The 14,855-nt window shown below is 45.4% G+C and overlaps 1 protein-coding gene across 1 annotated transcript in view; it reads right to left on the bottom strand.

Annotated features, from left to right (window-relative positions):
• Positions 1–3,790: 3,790 nt before the first annotated feature.
• The window catches only part of OSBPL10 (oxysterol binding protein like 10), a 365,516-nt gene continuing 354,451 nt past the window's right edge, over positions 3,791–14,855 (bottom strand). The window contains exons 11-12 of the mRNA XM_033930109.1: positions 12,913–13,066; positions 3,791–4,797 (exon numbers count right to left, since the gene is read on the bottom strand). Of these exons, the coding sequence (XP_033786000.1) occupies positions 4,753–4,797; positions 12,913–13,066 (199 nt within the window). The 3' untranslated portion in view covers positions 3,791–4,752. The remainder of the gene's footprint in view (positions 4,798–12,912; positions 13,067–14,855) is intronic.

The following is a 14,855-nucleotide window of genomic DNA, read 5'->3' as shown; positions in this document are numbered from 1 at the left end:
AATTGAGTTCCTGTGGGGATGGGGACAAATTTGTCCCCCGTGTCATTCTCTAATATACATCTCATAGCTACTGTATGTCTATTTGAAAACATCCACTGCAGCAAAACAGAATAATGTCAGTCTTTGCATAACTGCATGGTCCATTATGTGAAAGTGGGGAGTCGGTGCTGTGGTTTGTGATTTATGATTATTTTCATTCTCTCTCTCACCCACATGTGCTCATTTCACAACACAGTAACCAGGTATAGTGCAAAAATTCATAGAATTTAACAGGGGTTATGTAAGGTTAAGTGCTTCTACGCTGGCCTCCCTGAAGTAGAGAGACCAGTAGCTCAATTCATATGGTCCCTACTGGCCTGAGCCAGATTTGACCTAGTAACCTAAAAGTGACAAGCTCCATAATTCTGAGTCCTGGCTGGGTGCCATCCAGAACATAAGAACATAAGCAGTGCCTCCGCTGGGTCAGACCACAGGTCCATCTTGCCCAGCAGTCCGCTCCCGCGGCGGCCCGAACAGGTCACGGCCTGTCTGAGTCACCAGAAGGGGCCCCCTTGCCACCTTGGTTTCCCATTTAAGTCCTATCTTCCCATCGAAGTCCTAACCCTCCGGTCTTGCACATGCACGACCTGGTTGGATTTCTATACTTATTACTTGGTTTGCTTTCTATACCTGTGTTACATCCCAGCACCTCTCTCAGTATCCCACGATCCCCCTATCCCTCAGGAATCCGTCCAATCCCTGTTTGAATCCCTGTACCGTACTCTGCCTGATCACTTCCTCCGGTAGCACATTCCAAGTGTCCACGACCCTTTGGGTGAAGAAAAACTTCCTTGCATTTGTTCTGAACCTATCTCCCTTCAGTTTCTCCGAATGCCCCCTCGTGCCTGTTGACCCTTTCAGCCTGAAGAATCTGTCCCTATCCACCCTCTCTATGCACTTTAAAAATATGGATATTACCATTCCCAGCTGGTGGTTTAACAAAAATATGTAGTTGGAGAGAAATATGCAGTAGGTCAGCTCTAAGAGAAGATTGGATTACCAACATAATATTCAGAAATGGCAGGCAGGGCAGCACCTTGACATATAAGCATTGCCATGGGAAAAGGAAAGAGGCAGGATTTGTGACATAAATACAGTAATATCTACTGCAAAGGCTGAAAATGTACCTTCATGTTACTGTAAATACTGTATGCTGCTATTTCTGTTGCTGACATATCCAGCTAAGTTTCAGAGTTTTTAAAATGAAAGATGGGCTGGATTTTCAGCCAGCATGGCCAGTGGACTAAAGGTAAGCATTAACCTATTTTTGGTGGTCCAGGCCCACCCACCCAGCAGCAGCAGCACCACCACAGCAATGTGACTGGCAGGAATCCCAAGTCCCACCAGCTGAAGACTCCTGGCATATCTCTCTCTAGGAGAACTGGGGGTCATTAACTTCACTCTCCTACCCCCAAACCTTTAAATCCTTTGCCAGCAGCAAACAGCAAGACATTCTCTCCACTCACACTGGCTTCGAGCCTTCCCTCCGACACAACTTCCTGTTCATGAGACCATGAAGTTGTGTCAGAGGCAGGGTTGCCAGATGTCCAGGAAAACCCGGACATGTCCTCTTTTTGGAGGACTGTCCAGGTGCTAGGAGAGACTTTTCAAAACCCAGCAGTTTGTCCAGTTTTGGAAAGCCCAGAGCTCTGGCAACACCTGAAGGGCCTCTGAGCATGGGCGGATGACATCATTTGCATCTGCGCATGCTCAGATGCCCTCCAAAAGCATCCCGGAAGTTGGGAAAGAAGAGACGAGGCTTTGTAGGGGAAGGGCTGGGGTGGAATAGGGCGGGGCTGGAGATAGAACAAGGCGGAGCGAGGTCCGTATTGGGCAGGGCCATGCATCCAGAATTTTACAGCACTATAAATGATAACCCTAATTTCAGAGGGAAGGCTCAGAGCTGGTGTGAGAGTAAGGGATAAGTTGCTGCTCGCTGCCGGTGAAGACCTAAAGGGTTTAAAAGTACGGGGGGGGGGGGGGGGGGGGGGAGGGGGTGGGGGGTGGTCAAGGAAGTAGAGTTGTGACCCCCCACACCAATCGCTTGGGGAGAGGGGAAGGAGAAATGCTGAGTGAGGGGGGGATGTTGTTCACACCCACTTTGAGCTCAGATATATTCAGCACCACAATCCAGATATTAACAGCACTATATATATATATCTGCTGAGCAGTGAGAACACTAGCAGTAGCTACAGAGATTTAATTCTGCTCCTGGCCAGGTCTAAATCTATTTGGATTATAAGGCCTGGCTGGCTCAAGGGACTTAGGCCTAGATTCACTAAGGCAGGGGTGTCAAAGTCCCTCCTCGAGGGCCACAATCCAGTCGGGTTTACAGGATTTCCCCAATGAATATACATTGAAAGCAGTGCATGCAAATAGATCTCATGCATATTCATTGGGGAAATCCTGAAAACCCGACTGGTTTGCGGCCCTCGAGGAGGGACTTTGACACCCCTGAACTAAGGGCACAGATCGGATACGATCCGTGAGCAATCCGATCCGATCTGTGGGGCTGATTCACCAATCGCCTTCATGCAAATGAGGGCGATTAGAATCACGCCCCAAACTGACTGCAAGGATCACTGAGTAGCAATCCCGGCACATGCGTAGACTATCTGTAGATAGTCTGAGCATGTGCTTGCCCTCCGTGCCCGGCAGAGCTTTTTATTTCTTTTTTCACGAGCCCGTGGTTTTAACCTGGTTAAAACCATGGGCTTGCTCTGCAGGGAAGAGAGCATATGGGGCAGAGAACAGGAAATTGGGGCAGAGGGTAGAAGGCAGGGCAGTTGGAAAGAGCCTGAGCGACTTGTCCTCAGCAGTCGTTTATTTTTGGATCGGTCAGCCCAGTCGGTGTCCCTCACTTTTTTTTTTAGTGAATCGTTTCCTGCCTACATTTGAATGCTGTTCCCCCTCATTTGCATGTGCGGATCGGAGGATGATCAGGACAGAGGTTAGTGAATCAGGTCAGAGGGAAATCGGGTCGTAAAGGGGTCACTAAGTGGTCAGAACTTGATTGGTGGGCTTAGTGAATCTAGCCCTTGGTGCCTTAAGCCAGTGTTTGCATCTGAAACCCCCTCTATTTCAAGTCCCCTCCCCCATTACTGGTGATAAAGGGTGCCAAAATTTCAAATTCCAGTCTGGTCTCTGTCCTTCACTACCTGCAGTGGAAAGAGAAGCGAGAGGGAGAGGTGCTGAATGGGGATCTTGGCGCTCTTTACTACCGACACAGTACATGAGCTGGCCCTGCCAGGCACCACTTCCCATGTCTCCCTTGCCTGGATCCTAGTTATTTCGCTAATTAATATCTGGCTACTTAGTAATTTAGGTGGCTGAATATTACCTGGATAAATGAAAAGTATTAAAATCTGGAAGTTACGTTTTGGCCAGTGCTTAACTCCCTTTTAATATTGGCCCAATTATGTACAGCAATAACATATATGCATATGTTAATTTCCAATGCAAGATTGACAATATTAGTCGTCAATGTGCAATAAAAGGCACAGGAACTTACGAGTTCATGCTAGAGGTTGTAAATGTAACTTAGTTTTCCTTTTGGAGCAAAGTAGAAAATTGCTAAAACAATTTGTATAGAGAAAACTGTTGTATATACCGATTGTCCTAATTGCTGTAAAGAATTTGCATATTTAAAATGCACATTTCCCAGATTGTACACACTGAAATGTAGTTGAGGTTTTAACGTTCATGTTCTTAAAATATATTTTAATGACAGAGACATTCACTCATGCCACAGTGGTTTTTGTGCAAAGTATATTTCAACTACCTTACAAATTTTTGCTTAAAAGAAAAAAAAATATGATTTAATCTACGGTCCTACAATTTGTTTTAAATTGCTAAAGCCCTTATTTGACCACAAGGCAGGATGCTACAAAAGAATTTGTTTTTCTACAGCAAAAGTAGCAATTGAACAGAGTGCATCAGGCTTTTGATTACATCTTCAACAGCAAATAATTATGTGGTTCCAGAAGCTCTGGGTCAAAGTTCAGGTAGAGTTGCTCCTGATTCCATGAAGAAGAAACAGTCTGAAAAGTAGATTTGCCCCTTCTGGTGGTGTTTGGTTAATCCATTGTTACCAGTGGTTGTCCCACTGGGAGATCCAGCTCCCAATGTTAAAAGGCCATGCGCTGGTCATACAAGCGCTATGCTCAAACGGCAAAACCCCCTCCCCACTCCTCCCAACATAAAAGAAATACAACCACAAACATATTGAAGGGAAAAACATCTCCTCAAAGACTGTATGAGTATTGCTTCTGTTACAGATTGGCAGGGGATGAGCATGGCAAACTGAATCATAAATCCTCTGTGCTGCTCTTCAAATACCAGGCACAGAATTAAGGTTCATCTGATTCTCTGAATGATTGTCTGTTGCAGGGTTTGACATCATGAAATACAGAGAAACTAATAGAGTAAGAATCATTTTTTAAAAGAAAAACAGACTTACAGACATAATCACTGATCACATGGTAGAGGAAGAGTTGTGTGTACTTATTCAGTTACATACGCACAGTATTTGGACAAAATGGCTTGACTCAAACCTCAAGCCTAGAGTTATTTTGAGATATCATTTACAGTACATAATTCAGAATTCCCTCTTTGTGATTTTACAGTGAGAAGGAAGCAGCAACTCCTGAAGTCACTTAGTGCAAGAGAGGTCGGTGCACTTGGGGGGGGGGGGAACACTGCATCCCGGTGCTGTCAGTGCATCTTCCAGAGTGGACTGAAATATACCCAGCTATCGCCCTGAAAAAGAGTTAGCAACATCTGATAAATGAACACAGTATTTTATTGATAAACTAGGAAGTCTTGCAAGACTGAAATTTTCAAAATCCAAATCAAAGCCTAGAACTCGAGAACCCAGGTGCACAACACATTTCCTCCTTCCCCTCCGAGGCTTACTGCATTCTGATCTTGAAATTCCATTTGGGAAGAAGAACCGAGAAAATCCATCAATGCTGTGTTCTTTTTATATTGCTTGGTTTATCTACCCCAGTGTCCCGCAAACTTTTCCAGCAGGCAGCACACTAAATGCAGTGCCCCAGCCGGAAGGGCATCCGGAAGTCGACGCGGTGACATCACGCACATGCGTGACATCACCGCATCAACGTATGCGCATACGCAGAGGCCCATCTGGCCCCCAACCCCTGCCGTTACAGGGATCCTGGAGGCGCAGGGAGAAGAGGAGAGACGCTGGCCAGGAGAGTCGTCCAAGCCAGCTGACTTCCTACAGGACGTGACTCTCGCTGACAGAAGCACATCCTGTAGGCAGGCAGCCAGCATGGATGACTCTCCGCCTGGCCAGTGTGGCACAGCACACCAGAAATCTCAGGAGGCATATAGTTTGTGATACACTGATCTACCCCCATGAAGATGACCTGTTCTCAAAATTTAGCCAACAAGTACCTTCACTCAGTGACATAGCGAGGGTAGGAGGTGCCCAGGGTGGTGGTCCTCCTCTCCGCTCCCCTCCGCTCCCCCGTACCTCTTTAATTCTTCACCAGCACGAGCAGCTTCTCTGCCCTGTTGCTCACTTCAGCATAGGCTTTCCCTCTGATGTCACTTCCTGGCCCCGTGACCAGCAGGCCAGAGTAATTGCTCGCACTGGTGAAGATTTAAAGAGGTACATAAGGGTGGGAAAGGGAGGGAATGGGTGTGGCGCCTTGGGCGGTCCGCCCCAGCCCCCGCTTCCCCACCCCCCCTTACCACACCACTGCCTTCAATCATTGAGCCAAACAAGCAGCTCCTGAGTCTGAATTCCTATCTCTATCCACCTTTCCCTATAATCAGTCTAAAAGCAAGGCACCCCCCCTTCCTTCACCACTGGGCTTTATCATCTAATGCATGATAAAGCCCAGTGACCACTTCTGGCCCCGTGACCAGCAGGCCAGAGTAATTGCTCGCACTGGTGAAGATTTAAAGAGGTACATAAGGGTGGGAAAGGGAGGGAATGGGTGTGGCGCCTTGGGCGGTCCGCCCCAGCCCCCGCTTCCCCACCCCCCCTTACCACACCACTGCCTTCAATCATTGAGCCAAACAAGCAGCTCCTGAGTCTGAATTCCTATCTCTATCCACCTTTCCCTATAATCAGTCTAAAAGCAAGGCACCCCCCCTTCCTTCACCACTGGGCTTTATCATCTAATGCATTCTAAATCCTCAATAAAGGAAAAAAAATATACCCTATATACTCGAATATAAACCGAGAATGGGCCAAAAAGTGGCCCAAAAATGGGGGTCTTGGTTAATATTCAAGCCTCCTTCTGATGATGGTGCTTTATTCTTCCCTTCCCTACCTGATGACAAACTGGGTTATCTTCCACCCCCCTCGATGTCCGGTACTGCTATCCTACACCCACACCCAAAGTCCATTGTGCCCAGCAGTCCGCTCACGTGGCGGCCCAACAGGTCCAGGACCTGTGTAATAATCCTCTATGTATACCCTTTTATCCCCTTTTCTAGCAGAAAATTGTCCAATCCCTTCTTGAACCCCAATACCGTACTCTGACCTAGCACGCCCTCCGGAAGCTCATTCCAGGTGTGCACCACACGTTGGGTGAAGAAGAACTTCCTAGCATTTGTTTTGAAACTGTCCCCTTTCAACTTTTCCGAATGCCCTCGCTTTCTTGTAGTTTTCGAAAGTTTGAAGAATCTGTCCCTCTCCACTTTCTCTATGCCCTTCATGATTTTGTAAGTCTCTATCATATCCCCTCTAAGTCTCCTCTTATCCAGGGAGACCTGGCCAAACCCAAGGATTAGCAATATTCCACACTACCGATCCAGGGCAAGTAATGGCTCCCCACATGTCTTTCTCAATAACAGACTATGGACTTTTCCTCAAGGAAATTGTCCAAACCTTTCTTAAAACTAGTTACACTATCCACTTTTACCACAACCTCTGTCATGCATAGTTATTGCCAAGGCTCTTTCACCCGGATGTATGGCTTGCAGTTTTCAAACAGTCCATTTCCATGGATAAAGAGCTGTTTTATTTGGGGAGATGGCTCTGATAATTACCCTTTTATGACAATTGGTCTCTCTATTGTGGGATACAAAAATTATCAGAACACCTGAGTTATATCTAAAGCTACATATTAGTCCTGTAACTATTTCAGTTTTAAATATTTGCAAGTCAATCAGAAATGCCTTTAGTACCTTTTAGTGTCTAAGGGCTTTGAAAATGAGCCCCGTTGAAAGGACATGTCTAGGTGCATTTTAGTCAGAAGAGTAATTACTTCCCTGAAATACTTGTTCCCCAAAAGGCACAGATTTTATGATTTAACACTAATTGGTCACAGAATTTGCCCAGCACCACAAGGAGAAGCTTTTCAGACTAGGAAGTATGCTGTGCTCATATTACAGCACCAGCTGTCATCTGTTCATTCCAGCTGTAAGCTCCTTTCGACACATGACACCCTAGATCTAGACTGAGTGATTAAGAGAATGCGAGAACACATGATTGTTCTGAAGAAAGTAGATAAACTGTGACTCTGTGCTCTGCCCCGAACAAGCCTACACCCAAATCACCTAAAAGCAGGTGCACACACTACCCTAGTGTAAAAGTATGTGCGATGACAAGCGTGTACACACTTTAAGAGATAATCAGTGTTAGTGTTGATTTTCCCTTGTGTGAAGGATCAATAACGATTTGAAGTCAACCGGATGTCTATTGCCCAGAAATATTAAAGAAAATACAATTTAAACATTAATGTATAATGAGTGTGACTTTTGGGCAGACTGGATGGGCCATTCAGGTCTTTATCTGCTGTCATTTACTATGTTACTATGGAATTCTGCCACTAATGGGCCGATACTCAGAACCTAATGCTGGTTCTAGAGGTGATAAACATTGGAATAGTGCCAGTGTTAGGAAGTGCAGAATACTTTAATTGTTTCAGTACTGGCACTGAAAACATTAGTGTAGACCACATTTAAATGCATGAAAATGCCTTTAAATGCAGTCACTAGAAAGCCCGCAGGGTGTCAGGTCAAAAGCGAGCCGGGACAAAGGCGCGAACAGACAACTGAGCGCAGCGTGGAGGTGCGCGCCGAAGAAAAAGACTGTTTTTAGGGGCTACGATGGGGGGTGTGGGGGGGAACCTCCCCACTTTACTTTATACAGATCGCTCCGTGTTGTGGGGGGTTTGGGGGTTGTAACCCCCCCATTTTACTGAAAACTTAACTTTTTCCCTGTTTTTAGGGAAAAAGTTACATTTTCACTAAAATGTGGGGGGTTACAACCCCCCAAACCCCCCACAACGCTGCCGCGATCTGTATTAAGTAAAGTGGGGGGGGGGGCTCCCCAACAAAACCCCCCATTGCAGCCCCTAAAAACAGTCTTTTTCTTCGGCGCGCGCCTCCATCTTGCACTCAGTTGTCGGCGCGCGCCTTTGTCTTCCGTGTTACTGTCTATGAACCAGCCCGCAGTATGGTAAAAAAAAAAAAAGAAAGGCTGTCCAGTACATTTAGCACCAGAAATCTAACACATAATCCAGGATGGTGTTGAAGACTGGTTGAGAAAAAAAGGTGTTTTGGGTCACCCCTTCTCTCCCATCAACCCTGACGGACTTCCTGCATATCCGAGCAACCCACCTAAAACTATGAAAATCCTTAGTAGACTCCTTCAGGCCTCACCCCCCTAAAAACCTAAAAAAAATCTCTGATGGTCCAGTGGACCCCTACCAGCCCCTCTCAAAAAAAAAAAAAGAATAGCTTAGTGGCCCATTGGACCTGGCCAGGACAGACCAAGTCCCAGCCCAACCCCAAATGCCTAATTAGCACTGGCTCTGGTGTTCTAATGCAGTGTTCTTCAACCATGGACTGGTGTCGGTCCACAAAAATTTCCTGCTGGTCCGTGAAGAATTAGTATCCCCTGCAAGCACGTGTCCGTCTTCCTTCCAGCTTGGCTGCTCCTTATCTTCAGCGCCAGCTGCACTTGTTTGCCGGGATGGCGTACAGTGGCTCTTGCATGCTGCAAATGGCTGATCTGGAACCGGGTCAGCATCATGCAGCGTGCAAGAGCCGTGTGCGCTGTCCCGGCAAACAAGTGTAGCTGGCGCTGAAGATAAGGAGCAGCCAAGCCGGAAGGAAGATGGACACGTGCTTGCAGGGGACACTGGTCCGGCCTTTGGCAGAGGGGGGCATGCCCAGCTGGATGGCCCTGAACAAGTAAGGGAGAGAAGGGATAATGGGGGAGAAAAAATGGGGGAAAGGAGTGCATTGGGACAAGGGGGGCATGAATTTGGGACAAACGTTGGAAGGCAGGAAGAGGGAGGGAACATGACCTCAGGACACAGAAGGAGGAAGGAGGCATGAACTTGGGACACAATGGAGGGGATAGAAAGGGAGAATTGTTGAGGATAAATGTGTAAGTGAGAGGGAAAGATGGAGCACATGGGGAAAGGAAGAAAGAGGAAAATTGTTGGGCATTGAGAGAGGAGTGAGGAAGAGATACATGGATGAGAAGGAGAAATGTTGGATATGGTGGTGGAGAGGGAACAGAGGGACAGATTGAAGGGGATGCAAGGGGGAGGGATGTTGAACATAGCGATGGAGGAAGAGGTGTGGCATGGTGCTGGAGAGGGGTGTTAGAAGGAGAAATGTTGGGCATGGGGCTGGTGGGCAATAGTGAAAAATGCTGCACATGATCTGGGAGATGAGAGAGGGAAAAATGTTGGATATGGCAGTAAAGGAAGTGGAAGAGAGGCACTGTGGATCTCTCTCTCTCTCTTTCCCCACTCCTTGTACATGGGATGGAGATGGGGACCGAGTTCATGGGGACAGGATGGGGACTGAGCTGAGGGGATGGGGGCGGAAACGTTTTTTTAAAATTTCAGTCTTAGTAGTTTGCTGGTTCACAAAATAATTCTTTTATTTTCACTGGTCCATAGGTATAAAAAGATTGAATCCGCCTCGCCACCTGACCTGTGTAGGAGGCAGGAGGAATGCCTATTCCCGCCCACCTCTGGGCCAGCCCTCTTCACAATGGTGGTGCCCTACCCCTGCCCCTGTTTCCTGAGATGCACTGGGTGGGCTTAAGTACCATATAAGGAAAAAGCTCTGGGCAATAATGTTCATTATTATTATTATATATATTTTATATGAACAACATATGTACCATAGTACAATATTTATGTTTATATGATTTATGTGCCTTTTAGTTATAGTTGTGAGGTTATTTGATTTTATTTATTAATATACATAGTTTTTATTTATTAAATTGAGCTTATTATTTACTACTATTTTGCTAACATCTTTTTGTTTATTTCTATAGTCATTTTGCTTCTGATGCAGCCCATAGGGTAAAACATGGCCTTGTCGGGCCTACCTGCAGGGTCAATCGAGCCCCTCTCCGCCTCCCCCCCTCAGCCGGGAGAGGAATCTTTTTTTTCTTTTTTGGTCTTCCTCCTAAGGAAGCAGGAGTGATCGGCCCTGCCTCTACTCTCCTCTGAGCTCTGCCTCCCACAGCCCATCTGAGGGCAGCCAAAGACCTCCTGCTCTCTGGTACCCTTGTCCCTCTCTATCTTCTTAGTTCCTCTCCTATAACCCTTCATTGTAGTTCCTTTCTATCTTAACTCTGTAAACCGTGCTGAGCTCTACGCTCGCGGAGATGGTGCGGTATACAAACCCATGGTTTAGTTTAGTTTATTATTTTTTTTTTTTTTACTAATACAACTGTTCTACTACTCCAATAAACAAGTAATTGACCCCTACTGGTCTGCTATCTGTTCTTCACACTGGATTTTAAGGATCATCTGCATTGTTGTTATTTGGGCTCATCAAGGTGCAGTCAGGTGACATTTTGGACTACAATGACACTCTCACTTTAAATTCAAAATGGATCTCCTGCACTTCTCTAATGTGTGGTCTTTCAACCGTCACCTATTTAGATACTTTTACTGTATTTTTGCAGGATATTGAGAATGATTTTGGAGTTGTATCTTGCTTTTTGGGGAGATTGCTTTCTCTCCTCCTCTCTCTTGCCCTATTTTTTTTTTTTTTTGGGGGGGGGGTGGAGTTGGCTTTGTGGATTTTTTGGGATGATATGGTTCTAGAATTGATATTGAAGAACTTTCTGTATTGAATGAGTATGGTTTTATTGTTTTTGGAAAACTAAACTAAACTTTGGGAAAAAAATGGATTTCTTTAAGTGACAAAATTGCAACAGAGGAATGTACCCGGACATCCTCCCATTTTCTTCCTTTATGCAAGCAATGGAACTCAAGAGAAAAATGGCAAAAAAAAAGTAACAGTGAATGCTAGAAGCAGCAAAATTCTATATTCTAGATCAGGGGTAGGCAACTCCGGTCCTCGAGGGCCAGAATCCAGTCGGGTTTTCAGGATTTCCCCAATGAATATGCATGAGATCTATTTGCATGCACTGCTTTCCAATGCATATTCATTGGGGAAATCTTGAAAACCCGACTGGATTCCGGCCCTCGAGGACCGGAGTTGCCCACTCCTGTTCCAGATCCTGGGTAACTTCTCCATGTGATGTGTATCAGGCCATATGCTGAAGACATCAGTATGACCTCACAGAAATCATTTTTTGCTGTTGTTATTACCATTGCTTGTTAGCAGCTCACAGAATCACATCGGGGTGGATACTCAGAAGAGTTAACATGGTCAACTTTAGGAGCTAACATACAGCCTTTGGTTGGGCATTTTATTGTTTAGCCATAAGTTATACATTTATGGGGAGGATGGCTGAGAGGAGTTCTAGGGGCGAGCCAAATATTTAACAAGGTGGAACCAATACTTAGTGATATTTGGTTCACTCTATGCAGTCAAGTCAGACTGCAAAAAATGCCTTCTTAAAGTTACCCAGATCCAACATATTCAGGCCCTGATGCTCAAAAACTGGCCTTGCAAGTAAGACTAACTTGCAAGGCCGCTCAGCCTCTGATGCTCAAAAGGGGTCTTGGGGGACTCTCACCAATCACGGTAGCAGCCACCGAGAACCCTATGCAAATGCATTACAAGGTACATTAGTATTAAAATGAGCAATCCTTGTAACGCTCCCTCTTACCAGGCCAAATGTTCCGGTAGCTGTTTGTGTTGTCTGTTGTGAGAGCGTATGTTCCCCGGAACGCAGCTGTTAGGCGCAGGACACACACTCACATAACAGACGCACAACAGCTGCATCCATATCGGATGTTTAAAACAAAGCAAAAATTTTTTTTTAAAAACACTTTCATAAATTGTTTGCAAGTGCCAGTGATTGAGAGCTGTATTGGGCCTGCACAGAAGAGCCGTGCCTACCACATAGCTCTTCTGTGCAGGCGCCAGGCACACTTTCTCCCCCTTTTACCAGGCTATTAAGCACATACAGTATGCTTTTAATTTGCATGCTAATTGTGCTGAAAAGTTACAACTCCTACACTCTGGAACTCTCTACCTCTGCACCTTCGGGAAGACATCAGTATGACAAATTGACAAATTTAAAGCAAATCTAAAAACCTTCCTATTTAAGGATGCTTACAATAAGTAATCTTCAGATCTCTGAAAGAAGGAAGAGCATGCTCCCTACCTACTGTTTTGACCTTTATTGTTCTTCTTTCCGATTACAAATTGTATTTTTCCCCCTATCCCTGTTGTTTCAACGCACCATTTAAGACTGTTGTTGTCTAATTATGTCTCCCCAAAGATTTTATCTGCTTATGACTGTACACCGCTTAGACAACTTTTTAAGCGGTGTATCAAATTTGAACTAAAACTTGGAAAATCATTCCCAACACAGTATTTATTACCGGGTTGCTGAAAGCTGACTTAACTACCTGAACATTCACTTATGGATGCTATCCAGTTATCTTAAAAGTATTGGCCAAGCCAAATTAATTTACGATTGGAGAGAATGCAAATTACCTCCTTATTGAAATATTTTGGCTGCAAGGGTGTATTCAGTGCTGCTCGCTGCCTCTCCTCTACCCGCTGCCTCTCCTCCAGGCGATGCTTGTGCTGTGTCGCTATATCAATGTTGCCTATTTTTAAGGAATTTGTAACGTGTTGCCAAAGATTCCTGCATGCCAGGTTGAAGAGAAACAGACAAATAATAATTATGTCCTGTGGGAACTTTCCAGCAAAAGAGAAAACAGCAGCTATAAGGAAAGCATGACCGGCAATGGGAAATAAGGGGAAAGAGCAAGACAGATACTGTGTCTGGTAAGTCATCTTAGTGCTCAACTGATTCTCTAATTCTTTTACCGTATATCCCTTGGCGAGATCTTTAAAGTTTATGAAAATGCCACATTTGCATTTTAAATTGATGCTCTGGCTTTATCCATTAGATCAGAGGGATATTATTTAAATTTTAGAAAATTGTTGAAGGCATTTTTAAGTTTTATTGTTATGCATGCAGAGCCTTTTGATTTGCAGCAGAATATAAGTTTTGTATTGCACTGTCAGTATAGTTGTCTTCTGCATTAGAGTATTACGATAGATGCCCAACACTTGCAAAATGTTTTAAATGTGTAATGTAAAATTTACCATACCATTTCTGTCATGTTAACAGGTGTATAAGCGTGAGCCTAAAAGTGTAACTTTAGCATGTAAATGTCAGCATTCTGTGAGCTAAGTGCTTAAATATGGGAACTGCCCGTGTACGGCCCCTTGTGTTTACGCTTCAAAGTTACTGCAGTGCCCTGAGAACCAGGGCAACCTGATTCAATTCCCACTGCAGCTCCTTGTAACCCCATTCACTGGTGTAGTAAGGGGGGGGGGGGGAGAGACAAATTACCCCAAGCGCTGCCTAGGTGGGGGCACCAGCAACAGTATCTTTCTTCTTCTCCATCCCTCTCATAAGGACATGAGAATTGCCATACTGGGATAGACCGAAGTCCATCAAGCCCTGTATCCTGTTTCCAACAGTAGCCAATCCAGGTCACAAGTACCCGGCAAAATCCCAAAGAGAAAAACACATTTTAAACTTCTTATCCTAGGAATAAGCAGTGGATTTCCCCAAGCCATGTTAATAATGGCTTAGGGACTTCTCTTTTAGGAAATTATCAAAATTTTTTTAAAACCCTGCTATGAAGTTAACTACTTTCTCCGCATTCTTCTGCAACCAATTCCAGAGTTTAATTACACATTGAGTGAAAGGGGGGGGGGGGAGTCCATGTTGCATGGTGCGCATTTCCAGGATGGGACAATCCTTAATCTAAGGAAATACAACTTAATGAAAAGGGTGGTTGTGATAGGGTAGAGTGTCTGTCACTGACCAACAGAGGGAGCCTGAAGAGTAGAAAGAAGGATTTAATCTACATAACATCATGCAAAGGCTGCTGAGATCTGTCCACTCACCCTGAGGGAAAAATGGTGCTGAAAAGGACAGGTCCAGAGCAGAGAGCTGGGAAAATAAGAAGCTCCTTTGGGAGCCAGGCAACCCTTGAGGGGAGGAATTCTTGTCTTTGACCTAATCTTTGGTAAACATGTTAGACTGGCCTGCCTGGTAGACCTTGGGAGTAACCAAGAGGGTACCCTAGGATTAATGACCAGCAGAGGGCCTGGAGGTAGTGTGAGAGACCAGAAGTGTGAGTGATGGTGCTGTCCTTATAGAGAGTGGCTGAGGGATAGGAAGTAAGTCCCTAGGGTGTGCTTCTGGGAGAAGACAACTCAGGGGTAGGGAGAGTCCTCAATGCATGCATCCAGGAAAAGACTCCTGAGTGACTGGAAGAGCATGGAGGGCCTGGTAGAGCCTGGAGTCCAGGGAGGGGCCCAGGCTTTATGACCGGCAGTGGGACTGATGAAGTTTCCAGGACCCAAAGGGCCAGGGAGTGTAGAGACTGGCTCTGGCACCACAAGAAGCAGCC

Source organism: Geotrypetes seraphini, chromosome 2, assembly GCF_902459505.1.
Source record: "Geotrypetes seraphini chromosome 2, aGeoSer1.1, whole genome shotgun sequence".
Classification (NCBI taxonomy): Eukaryota; Metazoa; Chordata; class Amphibia; order Gymnophiona; family Dermophiidae; genus Geotrypetes; species Geotrypetes seraphini.
Note: the sequence above shows the minus strand (reverse complement) of the source record. Positions and strands in the feature narration are given on the sequence as shown.